Source organism: Callospermophilus lateralis, chromosome 8, assembly GCF_048772815.1.
Source record: "Callospermophilus lateralis isolate mCalLat2 chromosome 8, mCalLat2.hap1, whole genome shotgun sequence".
NCBI lineage: Eukaryota > Metazoa > Chordata > Mammalia > Rodentia > Sciuridae > Callospermophilus > Callospermophilus lateralis.
Window position 1 is genome coordinate 93,488,388 of NC_135312.1, and position 19,252 is coordinate 93,507,639.

A 19,252-nucleotide genomic window follows, 5' to 3' on the forward strand; every position below is an offset into this window, starting at 1 on the left:
GTTTTACAAGTTTAGGGAACATTTTGAGATCGAGTAGATATTGTAGGGATTTGCAGTAGTGTCAGCTTTGGCCCTAGGTACTCCTTTTTTCATGACTATAATTAAAAATTTATTTAAAGCACTAAATTTCAGGTCTTTGAAAATCGCTCTTTGGTACTTTGAGTCATCACAGCAAGGATTCTAGAAGGGATTCTTCCTATTTGGGAACAACAGGTTATGTTTCATAGAATGCCACTTCGGGGAAAGAGGGATGAAATATTATTTTCCTATGAAAAGTTTTTATTTCCAGAACTCTTCCGATTTGGTTTTCCAAAGAGAAAGAAAACACAAAGACTTTGAAGCAAATATAAAGCTACCATATGTATGAAGGAGATTTTGAAGTATTTCCAGAATGTCCTCAATTGATTTGAAGTGCAGTGTAAAAATCTGAATTTTGTATCAGAACAAGGGGGAAAATCCATTTAATCAGAGGCTCGGGAGAGAAAGATGGCAGCGAGTAAAGAATAATTGCATACTTGCTAGACATCTCTATAATAGATTACATAGAACATTTGGTTGATTTGAATTGGAACCCTCATCTCTCCACCCCCAGCCTCTTTTCATCTCTACCCTCTTCCCTCAAGTGTGGTTTTGATATGACTAGGGAATGGACACTAAAAATATTTCTGGAATGACGTGACCCTCTCTTGCCCCATCCAGGAAAGGGACAAGGCTTCACAAGAAACAGCACATGCTTTGCTTTCATTTCTGGGAGTCCAGGGGTCGACCTACAGATGCTGCTTCTTCCGTGGCTGATGGCATTCAGACCCCCAGCTGCCCACGGTGCCAGGCAAATAACTGGACAGGCCAGCTCAGCCACAAGTCACAGGCTGCAGTCTCGGCCAGAGCAGCAGCCCCCCAGCCACAGACCACCTCTGCCGCCCCATCCAGGAGCCTTCCCACCTCCCTCCGCCTTGCCTCAGCCCCGCCACAGGGGCTGAAGACCTGGAAGGTGGTGACAGCAGTGGCAGTGGTGCCTACAGCCTTGGGGCCAGTCCAGGCACGTGGGACCCTGCTTCAGGCAACACTGCGGCCCCTCCAGGACCAAAGAGGGACCCAAGACAGCCCGGGTGCTCACCACTGCCTCTTCCTGTCGCTGGAACCTGGGCAAGGACTCAGAATGGAAGCCGCCACTCCTGAGCCGAACTCGCAGGCCAGACTGGTGCAAGTACAGGATCCAGTGAGCAGAAAGCAAGACAGCCGGGAGCGCAAGCAGCAGCTGCGGCCACTTCCCAAGCCTTCAGCCTCCTCCCAGCGAGAAGCAAAATATGTGGAGATGTGCGCTTCAGCCGGAATCCAGAGGGCGAGTCCCCGGACAGTGAAACTGACACTGGAACACCGCTTGGAGGATCAGAAAGCCTCTAGGAGCCCAAAGGAGAAAGCCCAGGAGGAGCCCACTAGTCCAGAGTGCAGGACTGCAATCCCCCAGAAGAACCCTGCTTCCTCGGATGGCTCCAGCTCCCAACTCTCGCGCACTGATGAGGGTGGCAACTCCTGCTCCTCCTCCCCTGTGGACAAAGCAGAAGACCATGGCCTTTCCAAAATGGATGAATCCGCCACATCAACCGGGGCTCTGGCTACCTCCTCTTCATCCTTAGGCTTTGAGAGTGAGAGCGAAGTGAGTTGCCCACCCAAGGGAGGAGAAGTAGGGAAAAAAGCAAGAGGAGGAGAAGGGCAGGAAGGGGGAGGGAGGACAGGAGATGGAACAGAGTGCAGGGACATTATTGCCAAATCCCAGAGTAACAGGGACCCCCCCAAAAATGAAGAGGCTCACTACATCACCACCCATGAGATCCAGCTGAGTGAGGTGGAGCAGGACATGGATTTCGACGTGGGGCTGGCCTCCCGCTGGGATTTCGAGGACAACAACGTGATCTACTCGTTGGTGGATTATGCTTCCTTTGGTGGCAGCGACGAGACCCCAGGGGACGTCACCACCCCCACCGAAGAGGACGACGACAACAGCTGCTACCTCAGCACCACTCCCAGCACCAATGCCACCCGGACACCCAGCCCCACCAGTAGCGACCTGGCTCGCCTCAGTGCAGGCAGCAGTGGTCGTGACACCAGCAGCACGGAAGTGGGCAGTGTCCCCTCCGACAGTGACCCTACTCCCCCACCCACTGGGCCTGGCACTGCCACCCTGCCTGAGCCCTTGCTGGAGCTCCGGGAGGCAGCTTCAGGGGCAGCCGCCACCACCGCCAGCAGCTGTGGGAGTGCAGCAAGCCAGATCCTCCTATCAATCAAACCAACTTCCCGGGCTATAAATGAGCCTAGCAACGTGCGTGCAAAGCAAAACATTATTTATGCTGCCAAGCATGAAGGCGACATGAGCCTCCGAGTCTCTACAGCTGCTGAACACAATTCAAGTTCACTGAAGCAAAACTCGGCTGCAGCCGTGGCTCAGGACCATGCAAAGAAATTCATTGCTGTCCCTGCTCGCCTGCAAACCAGGTGCGGGGCCATACGGGCAAAGGAGCTGGTGGACTACTCCAGCGGAGCCTCCAGTGCCGTGAGCGAACTGGACGATGCAGACAAAGAGGTGCGTAACCTGACCTCCCGGGCTTTCCGGAGCCTTGCTTACCCCTACTTTGAGGCTCTGAACATCAGCTCCCGTGAGTCCTCCACCACCCTCTCCGAAGTGGGCTTTGGACGCTGGTCAACCTTCCTGGACCTAAAATGTGGAGGTGTTGGAGCCAGGGTGGAACAGAGCCTTCTCAGGAGCAGCGCGGCCTCTGTGGCTGCAGGTCTGAGGAAGGGCAGTGGGGCCCGTGGTCCTGCAGACCAGCTTTACATCCAGTCCAAGAAGTCCCAGACCAAGGCCTTGGAATTTGTGGTCAGCAAAGTCGAGGGGGAAATCAAACATGTGGAGACACCCTTGTGTTTCCAGAAACAGATCCAAACGGGTTCTCGCGTCGTCACCCTTCTGGAACCCCTGAATTTACGCAGTGAGAGCAAAGCCAGCTCGGCCACTGGACCCTTCAGGGCCACCAAGGGCTCCAGCAAGGGACCTGGGTCGGTGTGCACAGATGATGGCTCAGAGACCTCTGAAAGCAACAAGCCTGCCCCCCGCGGTGAAGGCCCCCACAAGAAGTCCAAGTTTGCATCCAGTCTGCTCAAAAATGTCATTTCCAAGAAGATGCAGCGGGAGCACGAGTTTAAAATGGAGAGGGGAGAAGTCACTGACACATCTCATCACAACCTCCCCGGCACCTCCAAGGAAGCAGAGGGGTCTTCTGGGCCTGAGAAACTGCGAGACAGGGGCTTGCAGCGGCAGAATTCCCGCCACTCAGAGGCGGGTTCTGAGTCCACCGTGGTCAGTGTGTCTGACGCAGGTGGGGAGGGGTCTAAATCCCCAATTTTCAAAGCCAGTACTCCTCGAGAAGGCAACGCAGGTTCTGGCCGGAGTTTCACCGATGGACAAACTGAAGTGTGTGAAATTAAAAAGAGTGCCTCAGAAACTGTGAAAGGCATCTTTCTCCGCAGTCAGAACAGTGCTTTTCGGTCATGGAAGGAGAAAGAGGCCGAGAAGCGGGAAGAGAAAGCCCCCATTGGGAAGCTGAAGCTCCCCAAAGGCGGGGACTGGAGGGCGGATCTCGGGGAGATCTCTGCCAGCAAGTCCACCATCATGTCTCGTCTCTTTGTCCCCAACATCCAGCAGACGCCCAAGGACAAGCAGCCAGGGAAGCAGGCCACCAAGTACCCTGCTGCCCAGGCCACAACCACCGCAGTGATCAGACCTAAGGCTCCCGAAATCAAGATCCGGCTGGGGAGTGTCCAACAGCCAAGCTCGGACTTCAATATTGCCAAATTGCTCACACCCAAGCTGGCTGGAGGCAGCGCTTCTAACCTCTTTAAGACCATTGAGGACAACAGCAGGTCACAGCAGAAACTCTTCCGTGGGGACAATCTGGAAAAAGTGCCCCAGTTCCAGGTGAGAGATGTCAGAGACAAGTCCAAGGCTCAAGGGCCCCTCCACCAGGTGAGAGATGTCAGAAAACTAATCAAAGGATCAGGGGATAGCAGTGACAAAGGCAGCATTACTCCAGAGCAGGGACTGACGGGGTCCAAGCCCAGGCAGCTGGCTCCTGCAGCTGGTGGATCCAGATCCCTGTCTCCCATGGTAATTACGTGCCAGGCTGTAGTGAACCAGAGAGAAGACAGCATGGACCGGGAGCCCAGGGAAGGCATGGGCAAAGGGAACAGCAGCAGGATCTTGAACTCCTCCTCCCCAGAAGGGACCGTCTTGGTTCACAGGGCATCTGGCAGGCTGCCTGTGGCCACCATTGCCCCCAATAAACCTGAGCAGGGCTCATACCTGCCTGTGCTCAAGATTGTCTCCAAGGCTGCTGCTCAGAAGACCCCAGAGAAAACCAAGGAGGAGGACATCAAGGAGGAAGGTAAAACCCCCAAGCCAGCCCGAAATGCCCTGGAAAAGCTGACTGCTGCAGTGAGATCCATGGAAGAGCTGTACAGTTTCAACAGGAATGAGTGGAAACGGAAAAGTGATCCCTTGCCCATGATGGCAGACAGTCATGTCCTGTCACTCATTGCTAGTGAGGAGAGGGAAGGGGTGGTGGGTCCTGAGGGAAACCCTGACAAGTTGGCCAGACGACTAGGTGAGGTGGAAGAACGAGGCCCCGGAAACAAAGGTGCTGTGGTCCTGAGAGGGGCTCCCGTGGAACGTCTGCAGAGGAGAAACTCCAACCCCAGCACCGAGAGTGTGTCTGCCCGGGCAGCAGCCTTTGAGAACATGGCCAGGGAAAGGCCCCGGTCCCTCTATATTCCCCCTGTCCACAAAGATGTGGAAAGAACCCAACCTCTGCAGCCCCTCCCACCACTCCCCAGCAACCGGAACGTGTTCACAGTGAGTGCCAGTAGCACTCAGAAAACTGGGGGTGTCGCTGGCAAGTTCCCACAAGGGCCTTCTCCAGAGAGCTCTTCAGTGGTCAAGGGCATCAAATCACAGGGACTCCGGTCCCTCAAGATCTCTCCGGCCACCCAGGCACCACCCAATGAGGCGACCAACAGGAAAAGTGGCATCAATTTGGAGAAGAGCAATAGTGACTGTGAGAATTACCTGACTATCCCCCTTAAGGGAACCTCTGCTGCAGGAGAGTTACCTGGTAGACCTGGTGCTGCAAGAGAGGGGGCCCCCATCTCCTCAGCTGCCACTCTCTGCAGCTTACCCCCACTGAGTGCCCGAAGTCAGGTCTCCAGTAGCCCCAAGGGCTCTCAGGTCAGTGGAACCAGCCGGCCAGCTTGGCGTACCAAACCTGACAACCCCCGGGAGACAGCAGCTGCCCGCTCAGGGCCACAGAGCCCCGAGCACACACCTACTGCCATCTACCACCAGCAGCCACTGCCCTTTACCCTCCAGGGTGCCCAACCTCAAGTCCTCTGCTTCTCACCACCAGGCATGCCTGCCCCAGCTCCTGCAGGCCCAGCTGCTGTTCCTACAGACCCCTTCCAGCAGTCACCGCCTCAGCAAACTCAGCGCAAGATGCTCCTGGATGTGACCACTGGCCAGTACTATCTGGTGGACACACCAGTACAGCCCATGACTCGGAGACTATTTGACCCTGAGACAGGGCAGTATGTGGATGTGCCCATAACCTCCCAGCAGCAGGCTGTGACTCCCATGTCCCTCCCTGTGCCTCCCTTGGCCCTGAGTCCTGGGGCCTATGGACCCACCTACATGATCTACCCTGGGTTTCTGCCCACAATGCTGCCCACCAATGCTCTGCAGCCCACACCAATTGCTCACACTCCAGGGGGCAGTGAGCTCTCAATGGCCACAGAGCCTCACAACAAAGAGGCAGCTGCAACTTTCACAGAGGCCCCCTACTTCATGGCCTCTGGTCAGTCTCCTGCCACCTCTTCCTCCTCAGCCCCAGCAGCCACATCCCAGCTGGTGGGAGCCAAGGGCTTCGCCCAGCTGCACGGCAAACCTGTCATCAGCATCACTTCGCAGCCCCTGGGACCGCGGATCATTGCTCCCCCTTCCTTTGATGGCACCACCATGAGCTTTGTGGTGGAACACAGATGACGAGAAGTCACCAGAAAGCAGATTGGAACAGCTGCTGGTGAGTGAATTTTACTTGGATAGTCAGGATTAAGAGAGCAAGAACAATCCCGTTTCTTGGTGTTTGAAGTGGGAGATTTACAGCCAAAGAGATGGTCTCTAGAAATAGGCAGTTTGGAAGAATAAAACTAAATCCCATGTGATGTCCGAAGGAGCTCATTTGCTCTCCAGGTTCCTTCTCTCCCGACTCCTCTGTCCCCTTTACCAGCCTTTCCCCTTCTACTTTTTCAAAATGCTTGAGTGTTTCTCCCCCACCCCCACCCCACCCCCCATAAGAGGAAAGGGAACCTTCCATCTGCCCCTTCAGCCTTTGGTAGAACTTGGCAGGAAAAAGAAATGAAAATCTGGTCTGGATATTGTACAGCAAGCCCCACAATTTCTGACAGCACAGTGACAGGCACTAACATTTCAGATCACTGGACACTTTTAATCTGTTTGCTGCCCAAGAAGTAAGAGGAGTCCAAGGCTGTCACTTGCATGGTAGGAAGGTTTACTAAAATCTGCAGAAATGCTTCTCTCTCCTCTTCCCCCTTCATTTTCCTTTTGAAATTTCTTATACAAAGGGAGTGTATTGCTTTTCGGTTTTCAAATGATCAGAACACTTTTTCTTTGGGCAAGTACAAGGTCTTTAATGTATCTTAGCTCCTGCCTCTCTCCCCCAGAGTTTTGCACTTTGACCTCCAGGAAAGGGGAGATTCTTTGGATGGAGTTAATTCAGTCCTATTCTGACTGAATTGATCGTGCTCCGAGGCTAATCCCCGAAGGGCACTCATTTCATATATATGTTCTCTCCCTTCAGAAACAAATCAACTTCATTGCTTACCCCTCTGCAAAGGAAATCAGAAAAAATAGATTCCTGACACCTAGGTTAATCCACACTCACAGACAGGAATCCCTGCTGTAAATACAGTCCTTGGAACTTGATATGAGGAGTGAGTTTGGCTGGTCTGAACCAGGACACTTCAGGTCAAACACATGAGACCGGGCAAAGACACCTTCAGACAAGAGCGTAAAGATGTCAGAACAGTGGGGACAAGCTTGCCCTTCTTATTCCTGTACTCCTCAGAATGGGAAGAGTTGAGATCACAAATATTCTAGGTAGTACTTTCACTCTTTAGTAAGATGTCAGTGAATGAAAAAAAGGAGACTGAAGTAAGAAACAAAAAGTCCCACTCATGCCTCTATGGTAGAAATAAACCTCATTTTTCTCTCCTCGTGTGACTGAGAAGGAGCAGAGGAACGCTGCTGTTTTGTGCAATGAAAGAAACTTCAATTAGAAATTAGGTTCACTTGACTCAAAAGTCATACAGCTTCTCACCAGCTATGTTAGCTGTGGCATGACAGACTCTAGCATTGCTGGGTTATCCCTAGTGTGTGTCTCTCAATATGTAGCTGCGTGTCACATTCTAGAGCAGTGCATTGTAAGTTATAAAACTTTTTCCAAATTAAGGGATCATTGCTCTATATTATCACATTTATTGGACTGTAAGACAGCAGTAGGTACTGTTCAAAAATCCTTAGGACTTTCACCAAGAATCCAGGGGAAAGCACAAGACTCCTTTTAGTTGCAAACTAGAAATCGGTGATTTTTATTGTTCCTCTCCAAGAATTTTCAACAGGAATTGTGTGATGTTCACAAATTGCTGGAAGTGGAGGGAATAAAGAATGCATCTTTTGTTTGGCATACAAAATAAAGAAAAAATCAATATGCATGTGGAGAAAACTCAGAATTGAGGATTAGTTTTGCAGAAGGAAAAAAGGAGCCCATAGGCAAAAAGCGTTCTAATCTCCTGGACAGGTGGTATGTTTACCTAGGGCTATTTTGGACCAGCTAATCCTACAAGGCGTTTGTGAAGCCCTGGAAGTACAGCAGCAAGGGAAAGGGGGACAGAGAGCAGAGGAGGGATCATAACTAGGACACACTCCTATGGTGTCTGCCTAGCAGAAGCCTTGGACCTTCTTCTGTCTGCTGAGTCTGGAGAGATTAGGCTTGGAGTTTTTCCATCAGACACAGATATAAATCACACTTTTGCATCTTTGAAAAATGATTTCTGATAATTTTTCCCTTTTTGAAAGCACAATCTTTATGGTAGTAAATAGCCCCAAAGCTAGACACAGGCTGGCTTCTTGATTTAATGATTCATCAAGAACTCAGTGTTTGGGCGGGGATGTGGCTCAAGAGGTACTCAGTGTTTGGGTGGGGATGTGGCTCATGTGTGCGGCCCAGGTTCGATCCTCAGCACCACATACAAACAAAGATGTTGTGTCCGCCAAAAACTAAAAAAAAAAAAAAACCAAGTATTAAAAAATTCTCTAAAAAAAAGAACTCAATGTTAGATTTTTTGTGTACAAGCAAAAATGAAGTCAATCAAATTCAAATATGAATTAAAATCTTTCAAAACTCACACTCTTGAAAGTTCTCTACCATCTTTTTTTAAAGTCAGATTTTTTTTAAAAAGCGGGTAGTTCTTTTCTCAGGATGAAAAAATTTTAAAGCATTGTTCAAATGTTTCAAGACATTGACTAATGCTTATGTGATTGGTCAGTGTGAAAAGTCTTGGAAGATGGTCTCAGTTCAATATTTCCTTGAAAAACTGACTTGTCTTGTGGATTTTTCTGGTGGCAGGGATTTTCCCGCGTAGGGTTTTGTGTCCTCAGTTCAACTGAAAAGTTGCATACATGATTTGATCCAATCACAATATTTCACAGAGAAGGAAACTGGGACTTAAAAAGAGATAATTTTGCTGAAGTCCCCAGAGAGTGAGAGAACCAGGACTTTTGGCATTGATTCTTCATTCTGGTGCCAACCACAATCCCTCCAAGGACACTCTTGATGTTCCTTAGTAGGATGCATAGAGTAAAAGAGAGCTGGCAGAGGAGATATGGTGAGCTTTGACCTGCCAGCAAGGACATCTGAGGTCTTTTCCCTAGTGACAATTGGCCATTAACCATCTACACTTCCATTTGCCTTTCTGGACATTTGTAAAATACGCATTTGAAGGAAATGTACCAGTTTTCTCATTCATTCAATGAACACAAATTCTGTGCCTGCATTTCATCAGCCACTCTGCGGCAAGGCTGTAAACCCACATGTGACCCAAGGCTGTTCCACAAGTCAGGAGACTACACTCCAGCAGAGGAGGAAGACGTCTGCACACAAAACTGCAAACCCCGTGTTCAAGAACTGTCATAACCTTTAAGATTCCTTCCAGCTCAGAGAATAAGCAGTTCACCATCTATTTTTAGCATTACATTGTAACAGGGAGCTTTCCTTCTTTCCTCCTGGTGTATATTTGAGCACTACCAGCTCTCCTTTTTCTGATTACCCCCTTAGGAATTTTCTTTTCATGGGTGGATTTTTCTCGCTTCTTCTCATCCTGCGGTCAATATTCCAGTACTCAGATTTTGCTATGCCACACCTATCTAAAAAGATAATTAGTAACATATATTTATTTTATTATTATTTAATAATGCCATTGCTCATTGTGACAATTGCACAAGGCAGTTCACCACTCAGTACCCGGTGACCCAGGGGTCACATAGCCACAGAGGCAGCCCATTTGAAACACACCAGTGTGCCAGGCACATCAGTTGCAAAACCTCACCAATCTATTTTTGTGAGGACTTTTGTGTTTGTTTGTATATTTTGGATCTTTGATGCTTTTTGATGGACGACTTTGTTTTGGGTTTCTGTCATTTGAGAAACGTGGCTGTGCTGTTCCTCTCCTGACATTCATTCTCATGTTTTCTCCTGTCCATGCACTTGGAAGGCAAATTTCTGTTTTAAATTTTTAATTGAGATTTGATACTAAATACCATTTACAAGGGCATAAAAATAAAATAAGCTTGCTAACAGAGGAGGTACCAGTCTAAGCGAATTACAATAATTTTGTTTCATTTGAACATCCCTCCTTTTTTTTTTTTTTTTCCTATAAGGCTTTGTTTCTTCATTTCTGAGTGTGCTTCATGCTGCTCCTACATTATTGGTGTTTTCTTTTCTCCTTGAGTTGTTGCTACCCCCTAAACAGAGCTCCACACATCAGCCACTGAAGTGGAAGACAAAGCTGGATTCGAGGAGAGCTGTTTTTATGGGGTATTCCAAAGGGCTCCAGAGGAGTCCTCAGGTGATCCAATCCAGTCCTTTCGTATTATGATTGCAGGAGGGAACCGAGTCTTTTCTTCAGTCACAATGTCCCTTTGGAGCTGACACTGAAACCCTGAATATTTATACCAGGGTCTGTTTTGGTTACTGATCTTTTCTGCTTCTCTTTTTCCTTAAGGCCACTTTTCTTTGATGGTCTTATTTCCTGGTTTCTGTCCCACTGTTCCCTTTTTCCTTTGCTGTGTGTTGGAGAAATTACTCTGGGCTCTTTTCTATTTATTTGCCATTTCTTTCTTATGGTGTTTCTCATTTCGCATTCACTTCAGCATAATTGACTTCAGTGCCCCCCACCCCTGTGTCTTCCCCTCTCCTCACTGCCTGAAGTTTGTTTCTATCACAGACTGGACATCTTGAAGGGCAGGGCTGGGTGGACCTTGCCAGCTCCCTCACTTGAGCATCTCCAGGGCTTGGAGCAGCCCCGGTGGGTCATGGGAAGGACAGAAATGTGACTGCCCCTCCAGACCCGGTGGATGGAAGCTGTAAGCTCCATGTTTTGTCTTCACTTAATCCCACAACTACACTCATGAAATAATGAATTTATTTCTGCTTTCCCTCTAACTTGGTTGTACTTTGCTTTCTCAATCATTGTAAAAATTTGCTAATTGGTTTTATTCTATTCTTGATGTCTTTTTGCCTTTTCTTTTTCCCATCAATTTTATTGGAGGGAAGCCTCCCTCCAGCATACCATTTTGTGCCTTTCTCCACCATTCTATTTTTTAATATTTTCTTCCCTGCCCTAAGGTTAGTAAAAAGACAAAAAGTAATATCTGATGTGTATTGGTCATTTATTATATGCCAAGACTTAACATCATGCCTTTGGATTCTTCAGCAAGTGGGTACATTTTTTAATTCCTCTTTGACAACCCAAAGAGAACTCATCGCAGATCCTCATGGTCTTATTATAGAGGAACTCGTTGCTCACCAACTTCTTTTACTCTCTGCTCTCTTTTTCTTTATTGTGAATTGTCTCTCTTCCCTTATCTGTACTTTCTGTGTCAGGTCTGTCTTTCTACCTAGCTTCTCCAAAATTTTGCAGCTACTGCCTTTTGCCTGTTGGTCAGTCAGCTTGGTAAAGGATTAGTTCCGTGACACATTTACGTCCTGTGGAGGAGAAAGCACAGCTGTTGGTTGACTGGCTGATTTTCCTAACTTCAGTTTCATTCAAAGGAAAATGAAAATCCTATCCAAGAGTAAATAGAATCTGCTAGTCATTCCACTGCCTTGGTGTGTGTGTGTGTGTGTGTGTGTGTGTGTGTGTTGGGTTTCAGAGAAGGGGCAGGAAAGGTCGAGAAGGAAATAAGTTAAAAAATTGACCCAAATCTGATAATGTCCCACATATGCTAAATTTACTCTACATGTGTTTTTCTTTTGATTAGAAAATTACCTGTTCTTAGAACATTTTATGTCCCAAGTAGAAACCTTAGCCAGTTTCAGGATGCCCAGAGGTGGTGGCTCCTGTAGTGAGATATTGTGTGTGTGTGTGTGTAAGGAAAGCAAGGTGTGGGTTGTGCAGGTGAGCATAGGAAGTTCCTGGATGACAGGGGGTTAAAATATAGTTGAAGGGGGCTGTGTGGCTGTGACTAAAACATAAGTACATGTTCCTTGAAGTCATGCAACCCTGACTCAACTTCTGTTATTTATTAATCTAGGCAAGTAACTTGCTTTCCCTGAGCCTCAGTCTCTTCATCTGCGAAATAGTAATTTTTTTTTTGGTGGGGTTGGGGGCGATGGTACCAGGTATTAAACTCAGGGGCACTTAACCACTGAGTCACACCCCTAGCTGTTTTTTGTTTTTTTTTAAAGACAGAGTCTCACTAAATTAGTTAAGGCCTTGCTAAATTGCTTAGGCTGTCTTTGAGCTTGCAATCCTACTGCCTCAATTTCTCGAGCCACTGGGATTATGAGTATGCACCCCGCACAGCTAAAACAGGGATACTTTTTAAAGGACAGTGGTGAAGACTGAATTATAAACTCACTACAGAGGACATAGCACAGAGTTCATGGCACATAGTAAGTGTTCATCCTCTGGAGACTGGAGCCTCATAAATGCCTCAGGCTCCTCTCATCTTCTCAGGGCCCCCCATCAGAGCAAAATTCAGTCCTTGTCTTTGCAGACACCCGGAGCCATATCAGGGCCTGTGCCCAGGATTGCTCTGTATTTCCCCAAGTTGAAGGCAATGCCCTCAGCCCAACAGTCCCCTCAGAGCAGGCTAGTTGGCTGTGCATCAGGGTACTCTAGTATCCCCCATAGCCTTCCAGAATGTTATACAACTCTGGGCCTAGCTTGCCAACTGTGTGTGGTGATTTTCCTCTGTCTGGGCACAGGGATGTGTGGAGCAAAGGAAAATATGACCCAGCATCCCTGCTGAACTTTGTCATGTGTCCTGGTTCTAAAGTTGTAGAGAATCCTCCAGCCAGACTCCCTGGTAACACAGTACAGTCTCCTCTTTATCTCTGCTGACTTCTTTATGATCCATTATCTCACACACACACACACACACACACACACACACACACACACACACACAGTGTTCACGAGGCCTCTAATGGGTTAATTTGGCAATTCCTACTATTTTATCTTTAATAAGATTTGAAACAACTTTGTTACTTTTATGAAATCAAATGACTTTTGATATGAAAGATATATTACTTTCAAACAAAATTTCTCTGAAGTTAACGGAAGTAGAGGCAATATCCTATGAATATCCAAACAGGCAAAATCTACTCCACTGATCCCCAAATATGATCCTAGTAGATTGTATAAATAAATTTCTCCTCCATTTCTCATTGTCATTGTTCCAGAGTATAGACCACCACCCTCTTGGTGTTTTTCCTTAGTGCTCAAGTCTTTACAAATCTTGCCTTGGAAGAGAACACAGCCAGAGTTATTGTGAAATCCCTGATCCACACTGAAATTATTATTCTTAGTCTCTTAGTCCTCCCCTTCCCACTTTTTTTTTTTTTTTTTTTGGTACCAGGGATTGAACCCAGGGATACTCAACCACTGAGCCACATCCCTAGCCCTATTTTGTATTTTATTTAGAGACAGGGTCCCACTGAGTTGCTTAGGGCCTCACGAAATTGCTAAGGTTGGCTTTGAACTTGCTATCCTTCTGCTTCAGCCTCCCAAGCCACTGGGATTACAGGTGTGGGCTACTGTGCCCGTCTCTCCTCCCCTTTTCCTCTTACTAATCTATTTGTCGTAAGGTTGAAAAATTAGTTTAGCAAAGAAGAGATCTCCAAACACTAAAAAATTCCTGAAGGTTATTTCTCATAAATATGAAACAATAAAATAAATGTGAAATATATGCATGAGCTGTAAAACCATAATTATTCCTATAGATGTCCTTCTTAAGCATGTATTTAGACAGATCTTTTTCTAGATGACAGGATTAAAATACCCCTTGCCTTGATTCCTTGCATATAATTGGTTAGATAGTTGTTATTTGATAATACTTGCAGCTTATTTTCCACATGATAGTCTTTTTAATCCCTAACAAATACTACCTGTAGTCCAATCTATTTCTCTCTTCATAATATTAAGTCCAAATATCAACTCTCAGGTGTTAAAAATGTATTCCTTCAGTAAAGTTCTAATAGATCTACAAAATTATATAGAAAAAAACAGAAAGAAAGGCCTGACTTTGAGTATGTTTTGACTCTGCCAGTGCTGAACTAGAACAGATGTAAATAAGTTATAGGTTATAATCAGTGTATTTTATTTAAATCCAAAGGCATTATGTGTAATTACACATAATTTCATTAGTGGTCATTTACTTTACAAGAATCCTTAGTGTAGAGTTTATTCATTTTATTAGGTTACTGACTCATGGTTAATTTCAAATGTTTCCATTTAGTTTAAATATCAATTCTGCCTGCTAATTTTAGGAACATATATTATATTGTCTAATCCTTGATATAAATGATTTAAATGAAACTAAACACTTAATTCTAAAACTATTTTTTGAATAGTTCAATTTTCAAAGAGAAATTCCACTGCGGGCATTTTCTTAAAGTCAGAGTAATGTCTAATTGTTTTTCTTCTTGACAAATACATTTTAAAATGTAGGCTTCACCATTATTTATAATGAAACTAGATCAAAGAATAAATAAAATATGTTTTGACATTTTCTTGATTCTTTTAAAGTGAGATGTGTGTTTAGAACTAACCATCTTTTCTTTGACTCTTCTTTTTTTTTTTTTTTTGTAGGAGCAAGACAGAAATACAGACTCTCTAAAAGTTGAAATGTAATAGCACTATGAATCCAACTGAAAAATTTCCTCCACATGAGTAATTCTTAATTTTTGCTTCTTATAAACCAAGTGTGTAAGTTTTCATATTTTCCTGAACAATTCTCTTAAAGGCAGTTTTGTTATTTAAGTTTTACTAAGATGATTGAATGGTTGCATTTTTTCCCCCTGTAAAACTATTTCTTTTTATACTTTAATACAAGAGATAAACTTTCTGTTCGCCTCTCTCCCTCTTGCACTTCTGACTAGGCAAACAATCCCTTAAGTGTTTGCCACGCTTCAATCAAAACCCACAACAGAATGGGATGGCTTCTGTTGTAAACAAAGTGAGCAAATCAGTAATTTGGATCACAAATCACCTTACAGGTTCTTGGACACTATCAAATGTAGCTGGCAGAGTTGTAGCACATATTTAGGTGTAAAATATATTGGGTCTGCTCTTGGAATCATATATCAGCTAAACCTTCTCTTGTTTGTGCTCTGTGTTCTTTTATTGGGTTTGGGATGATTTCAAATGTGATTGTGGAAAACAATGGTTTTAACTTTTGTGCTTTGTTTTAATTTTTTCCCATTTGTACAATGCCATGACACTATTTGTTGCCTTAAAATAGATTGGCTTTGAATAGTGGAAAGTCAGTGACTGCATTTAAAATTAAGTTCTTTGTTTCAGAAAGGTATAAAATATCTATTTCCCTTTTAAAATCCAACATTGTTATGAGTGTGTAGCCTTTTTTTTTTTTTTCCTTGTGATTCCCTCCATAGTTGTATACTCCTGTCTCCCACAGACTGGAGTCTGAAGAGTGACTTGTTTGGGGCAGTTGAATAGAATGTGAACTCTTAATTCAGGGGCTCTGATTCCCTCCAGCCCTGGCCCTCCCCAAAGCAGTAACCTAGAATTACAGTGCTTGCTTGTTATGAGGCAGGTTTTAAGAGATGTTAAAAATCCAAATCACTGGATCTTTCACTGACATTTGATATTGCCTTCGTTGTAATCCGATTCTGAAGGCTATTTGAGTGAGTGTTCATAGTGAGTCTGAAGGGTTGATTGAACAGATACTTATTTAACTTGTCATAATTTATAAGGTGTCAATATACACTCAACAGATGTTACATTGAAATATTTCTTAATTCCTTTCTAAAGAAATATCTCTTTAAAACCCAAACATTCTCCCAGACTGTCTTTAAGGAGTCTCCTTTTATTAACTTATTTGTTTAAAGCCAAGGCATTTTGGTAATTTTTCAGAAGCATTATTTTGATATTAATGATTGTCAATATTTGGTTTCAGCTTAAAAATTGCTCTCAAAGCCACAGAATTATATGTAATTCATGAGACTGGATTTTATATGATTAATATAATCTTATTACTTTGTAATTATGCTTCTCATCTAGACTTTTTAGAAAACAACAACAAAGGCACTTTCAGGGGATTTCTTATCGGGATCTCATTTAAAAAAATAAAAAGTTCTTTTGTGTAAAGAGAAATATTTGAGACAGGAAATCTCACCACAATTCAATTACTCATTGGGCCAATGAGCTGTGAAATGAAGCTTTCATCTCCATGAGACATGAAATATGAAGCATAGTCTCTGTATGGAAAAGAAGCTCTGTGCCGTATTTGGGAAAACACTTTTTTCTTTATTATAGAGGTCTTCTTACCCAGGTACATGAGTAGATTCACTCCAGAACTTAATTTTTCAACCACTGGGGGGAAAAAAATCTTAAAGTATCAGTGCTTCTTCATTTTTGAGAGAGATTGGTTGGAAAGAAGGTCGCTTCATATGGAAACAAGAAAGTAGCATTCGTTTCAAAAATTTCAGACTATGAACACTCAAATCAGCACCATGAAATCTCAAGTATTTGACCTTGAGTAGTGAAACTTACATAGGGTGTGGGCGTACAAGATGTACAGTTACAAAATGTGAGACTGGTTTAAAAAACAGGGAACTTTCAAGAAAGCCCAGTGGCCGCACTGAGCCATGGCTACTTGCCGGTTGCTCCAAATGGAGAACACTCCTTCCCTAGTGAATGGGGTAAGGCTGAGGGTTGAGCTGCCTATTAGCTATTTACCGGTATTTATCACCAGCAGATCTGAGCCTTCGGTTCTCACACTGAGGTAAACTAGGATAGAAACTGGGAAAGAACTTTTCATTTGTTGGCTCTGAGATGCTGAGTCCATGGGGAAGTTGTCAAAAGGTAGTAAAAGTTCACGTGGTTAAAAAATGTAACTTCAAAGTAATGTTCTGTGAGTTCCATATCGGCTAGTGGTAATGTCATCCTACCAAACAAACCTGTAGGCCATTTACTCCCCTAAGTGACAGGAAAAGAACATTTTCATAGGCATGAGGGAAATTTCCATCCTCCTTTTCATTGCTTAGTCATTTCTTGAGGTTGCATGGACATTTGAATGAAGTGATTATGCCCTTCCTTTTCAACAAAAATGGAACAAAACAAAAGTCTATGAAGCCCTCAAACTATTACCCCAACAATGTTCTATAGCCACTGAGACCCGATTTATGTTTTATATACATAAACCACGAATAAAGCATTTCCTAAAGAAAGCCTTGAGCTTGAATCTAATCAGAATTGTGGAGTCTGGCTTTTGTGATTTCCACTCAGGGTTATGGGTGTGGCTCACTTTTCTAGAAAAATCACAGGTTACTCTTTGTACAAATCTTGACCCATTTCTTCTTCTTCTTTTTTTTTTTTTTTTTTCCTGTTGGTGAAAGGCCACATCGAAATAGGCCCATTTGGAGAGTTTTTGGGAAAATTGAACACATCTGTAATCCATATGAAAATTGTATTCTCCAGAATATATTTTCCTGAAAACACTCACTGAAATTGCACTCAGGATTAAATGAAGCCCCGATACACTGGTAAAGATTCAGGATATAGTTTTTCTGTATGTTTATCACTGAGTAAATAAGCTAAAAAATTACACTTTGAAAAAATTATAAAAATAATTCTCAAATATTAACCTGAATTTCAAATTTATCCTGAGATCACTAGGAAATATCAAGTGATAGAAGTTCCTTTTTCTTAATTTCAGATTTGACTTTATCATCTTTGCTTCTTCACAAGATTTAATGCATTTTGATTGTCTTCATCCTTCATAGAAATGAAAGTCTGTGTTTGCTACAAATTGAATGTTCACGCTACCCGAAATAATATCTTGGACTACAGACTGCAGGACAGTATTGATTCCTAAGTAGACTGACTATAACCTCATGATAAGTCTGTGTAAGTGCATGGGAAAACACAGTCAACAATAGTCTTTGTATAAAACTATCATGCTATATATTTTCCTATGTGGTGCTTGAGGAGTTTCATTCTACAGTTTACAAGGTGTAGGTTTGCACCCCAAATTCTCAGGGTATGTGATTTTACCCAAATACTTGAAAGAAAAAGGTGCCCTGTATTTTATCAGTACTGTTGAAGGGGAAAATTATGTGTAAGTTTGTTTGAGAAAACTGCTTATAAAAAATCAATCCCATAAACTATGTTAGGCTTTTACATGATTTCTAAGGAGATATATACATAGATAAGATATATATTTTCAAGAGACTGCTTATATATTCTTTAACTTCTGGGTCCCAAGTAGACCTCACAGGTGCATAAAATCATTAACGAAGCACATAGCATTTGCTACATGGTGCCTTGAGCTTGAATCTAATCAGAATTGCAGACTTTTGTCCTCTAGAAAGGGATCATGTCCATCTGTGACATATATGAGGACAAGGCCCAGGGAGGATTCCGAAAATTGGACTCCTTTGTATGCCCCACATCTCAGAAGAAAACTGAATGTTCACAGCATCATTTATCAGATGTTAGCATTCGGTGTTTCATGTTGCAGCTAGAGTACATCATTAGATTTATTCCTGTTTAATTCATAATGGTGCAAAATAAAACACACACACACATACACACATACATGCACACACACACACATACATGCACACACACACACACACACATCTAGTTTGATTTTTTTTTTTAAGTTTCTGAATTACTTTTTACCAGCTAGTGTTAAGTTCTTCCGTGGGTTTCCTGAATTACCTGCCATACTTGTATGCATTTTCTAACAGGAGGCTCTCCCCCTTCCCCAACCCACCCCCACCCATGAAAATATGCATTTCTGTATTTACGTATAAATTATATTATTGTATAGTAAAGACAGTGGTGGCTGTAAAAGAATGTGAAGACTGAAGAAGTTACGTATGAATAAAGAGAGAACATTGTGTGATATGTAAGGAAGGACATTGGAGAAGACTGAATTATACTGCTGACTATGAATAAACCTGGTGGCATATGGAAAGAATGTGAAATTTTAAACTATACCCAACACAGAAATCTTGGTAGAAAAGTTCCTACCTGAGGTTTGATGTTATTCAATGACAGAATGCAGTGAGTTTGGCTAAAGGGGCTTTGAATCCAACTCTACAGCTCCAAGAATTACCTTTTCAGTGTATTGCACATGGAGAAAACTACTTAGACAAGGATCTTGTGAGACTAGACTACTTGCCTTTAATTGCCAGCATTTGTAAACGATTGTGCAATCTTGTGCATTGGTTTTTTATTTTGACTGTTTTGAAAAAAAAATGTTTTGTTGTTTCTTTTTTTTCCAGTAAAAGTGACTGCAAAGAAAACATGCATCATTTGTCTTTATTTTAACTTCAACAAAACAAAACAATCCTTTGGACATTTTCAACAGTTTCAT

The 19,252-nt window shown here is 43.8% G+C and overlaps 1 protein-coding gene across 3 annotated transcripts; it reads left to right on the forward strand.

Annotated features, from left to right (window-relative positions):
* The first annotated feature begins 730 nt into the window (after nucleotides 1-730).
* Nucleotides 731-19,129, forward strand: C8H4orf54 (chromosome 8 C4orf54 homolog). Of its 3 annotated transcripts, none has more exons than XR_013155569.1 (3): nucleotides 731-6,125; nucleotides 14,497-17,411; nucleotides 17,585-19,129. XR_013155569.1 is itself a non-coding variant. In XM_076864694.2 (2 exons), exon 1 carries the CDS (start codon nucleotides 731-733, stop codon nucleotides 6,086-6,088), a length of 5,358 nt encoding a protein of 1,785 aa, XP_076720809.2. In that variant the 3' UTR covers nucleotides 6,089-6,125; nucleotides 14,497-19,129. The 3 variants fall into 3 exon arrangements, 1 of the variants encoding a protein (XP_076720809.2); XR_013155570.1 differs by having other exon boundaries at nucleotides 14,497-14,613; XM_076864694.2 differs by having other exon boundaries at nucleotides 14,497-19,129.
* The last annotated feature ends 123 nt before the right edge of the window (nucleotides 19,130-19,252 follow it).

What these genes read in the sequence shown, in the direction of transcription:
- C8H4orf54 (XM_076864694.2), top strand. Translation starts at nt 731, where the DNA reads ATGCTTTGCTTTCATTTCTGGGAGTCCAGGGGTCGACCTACAGATGCT.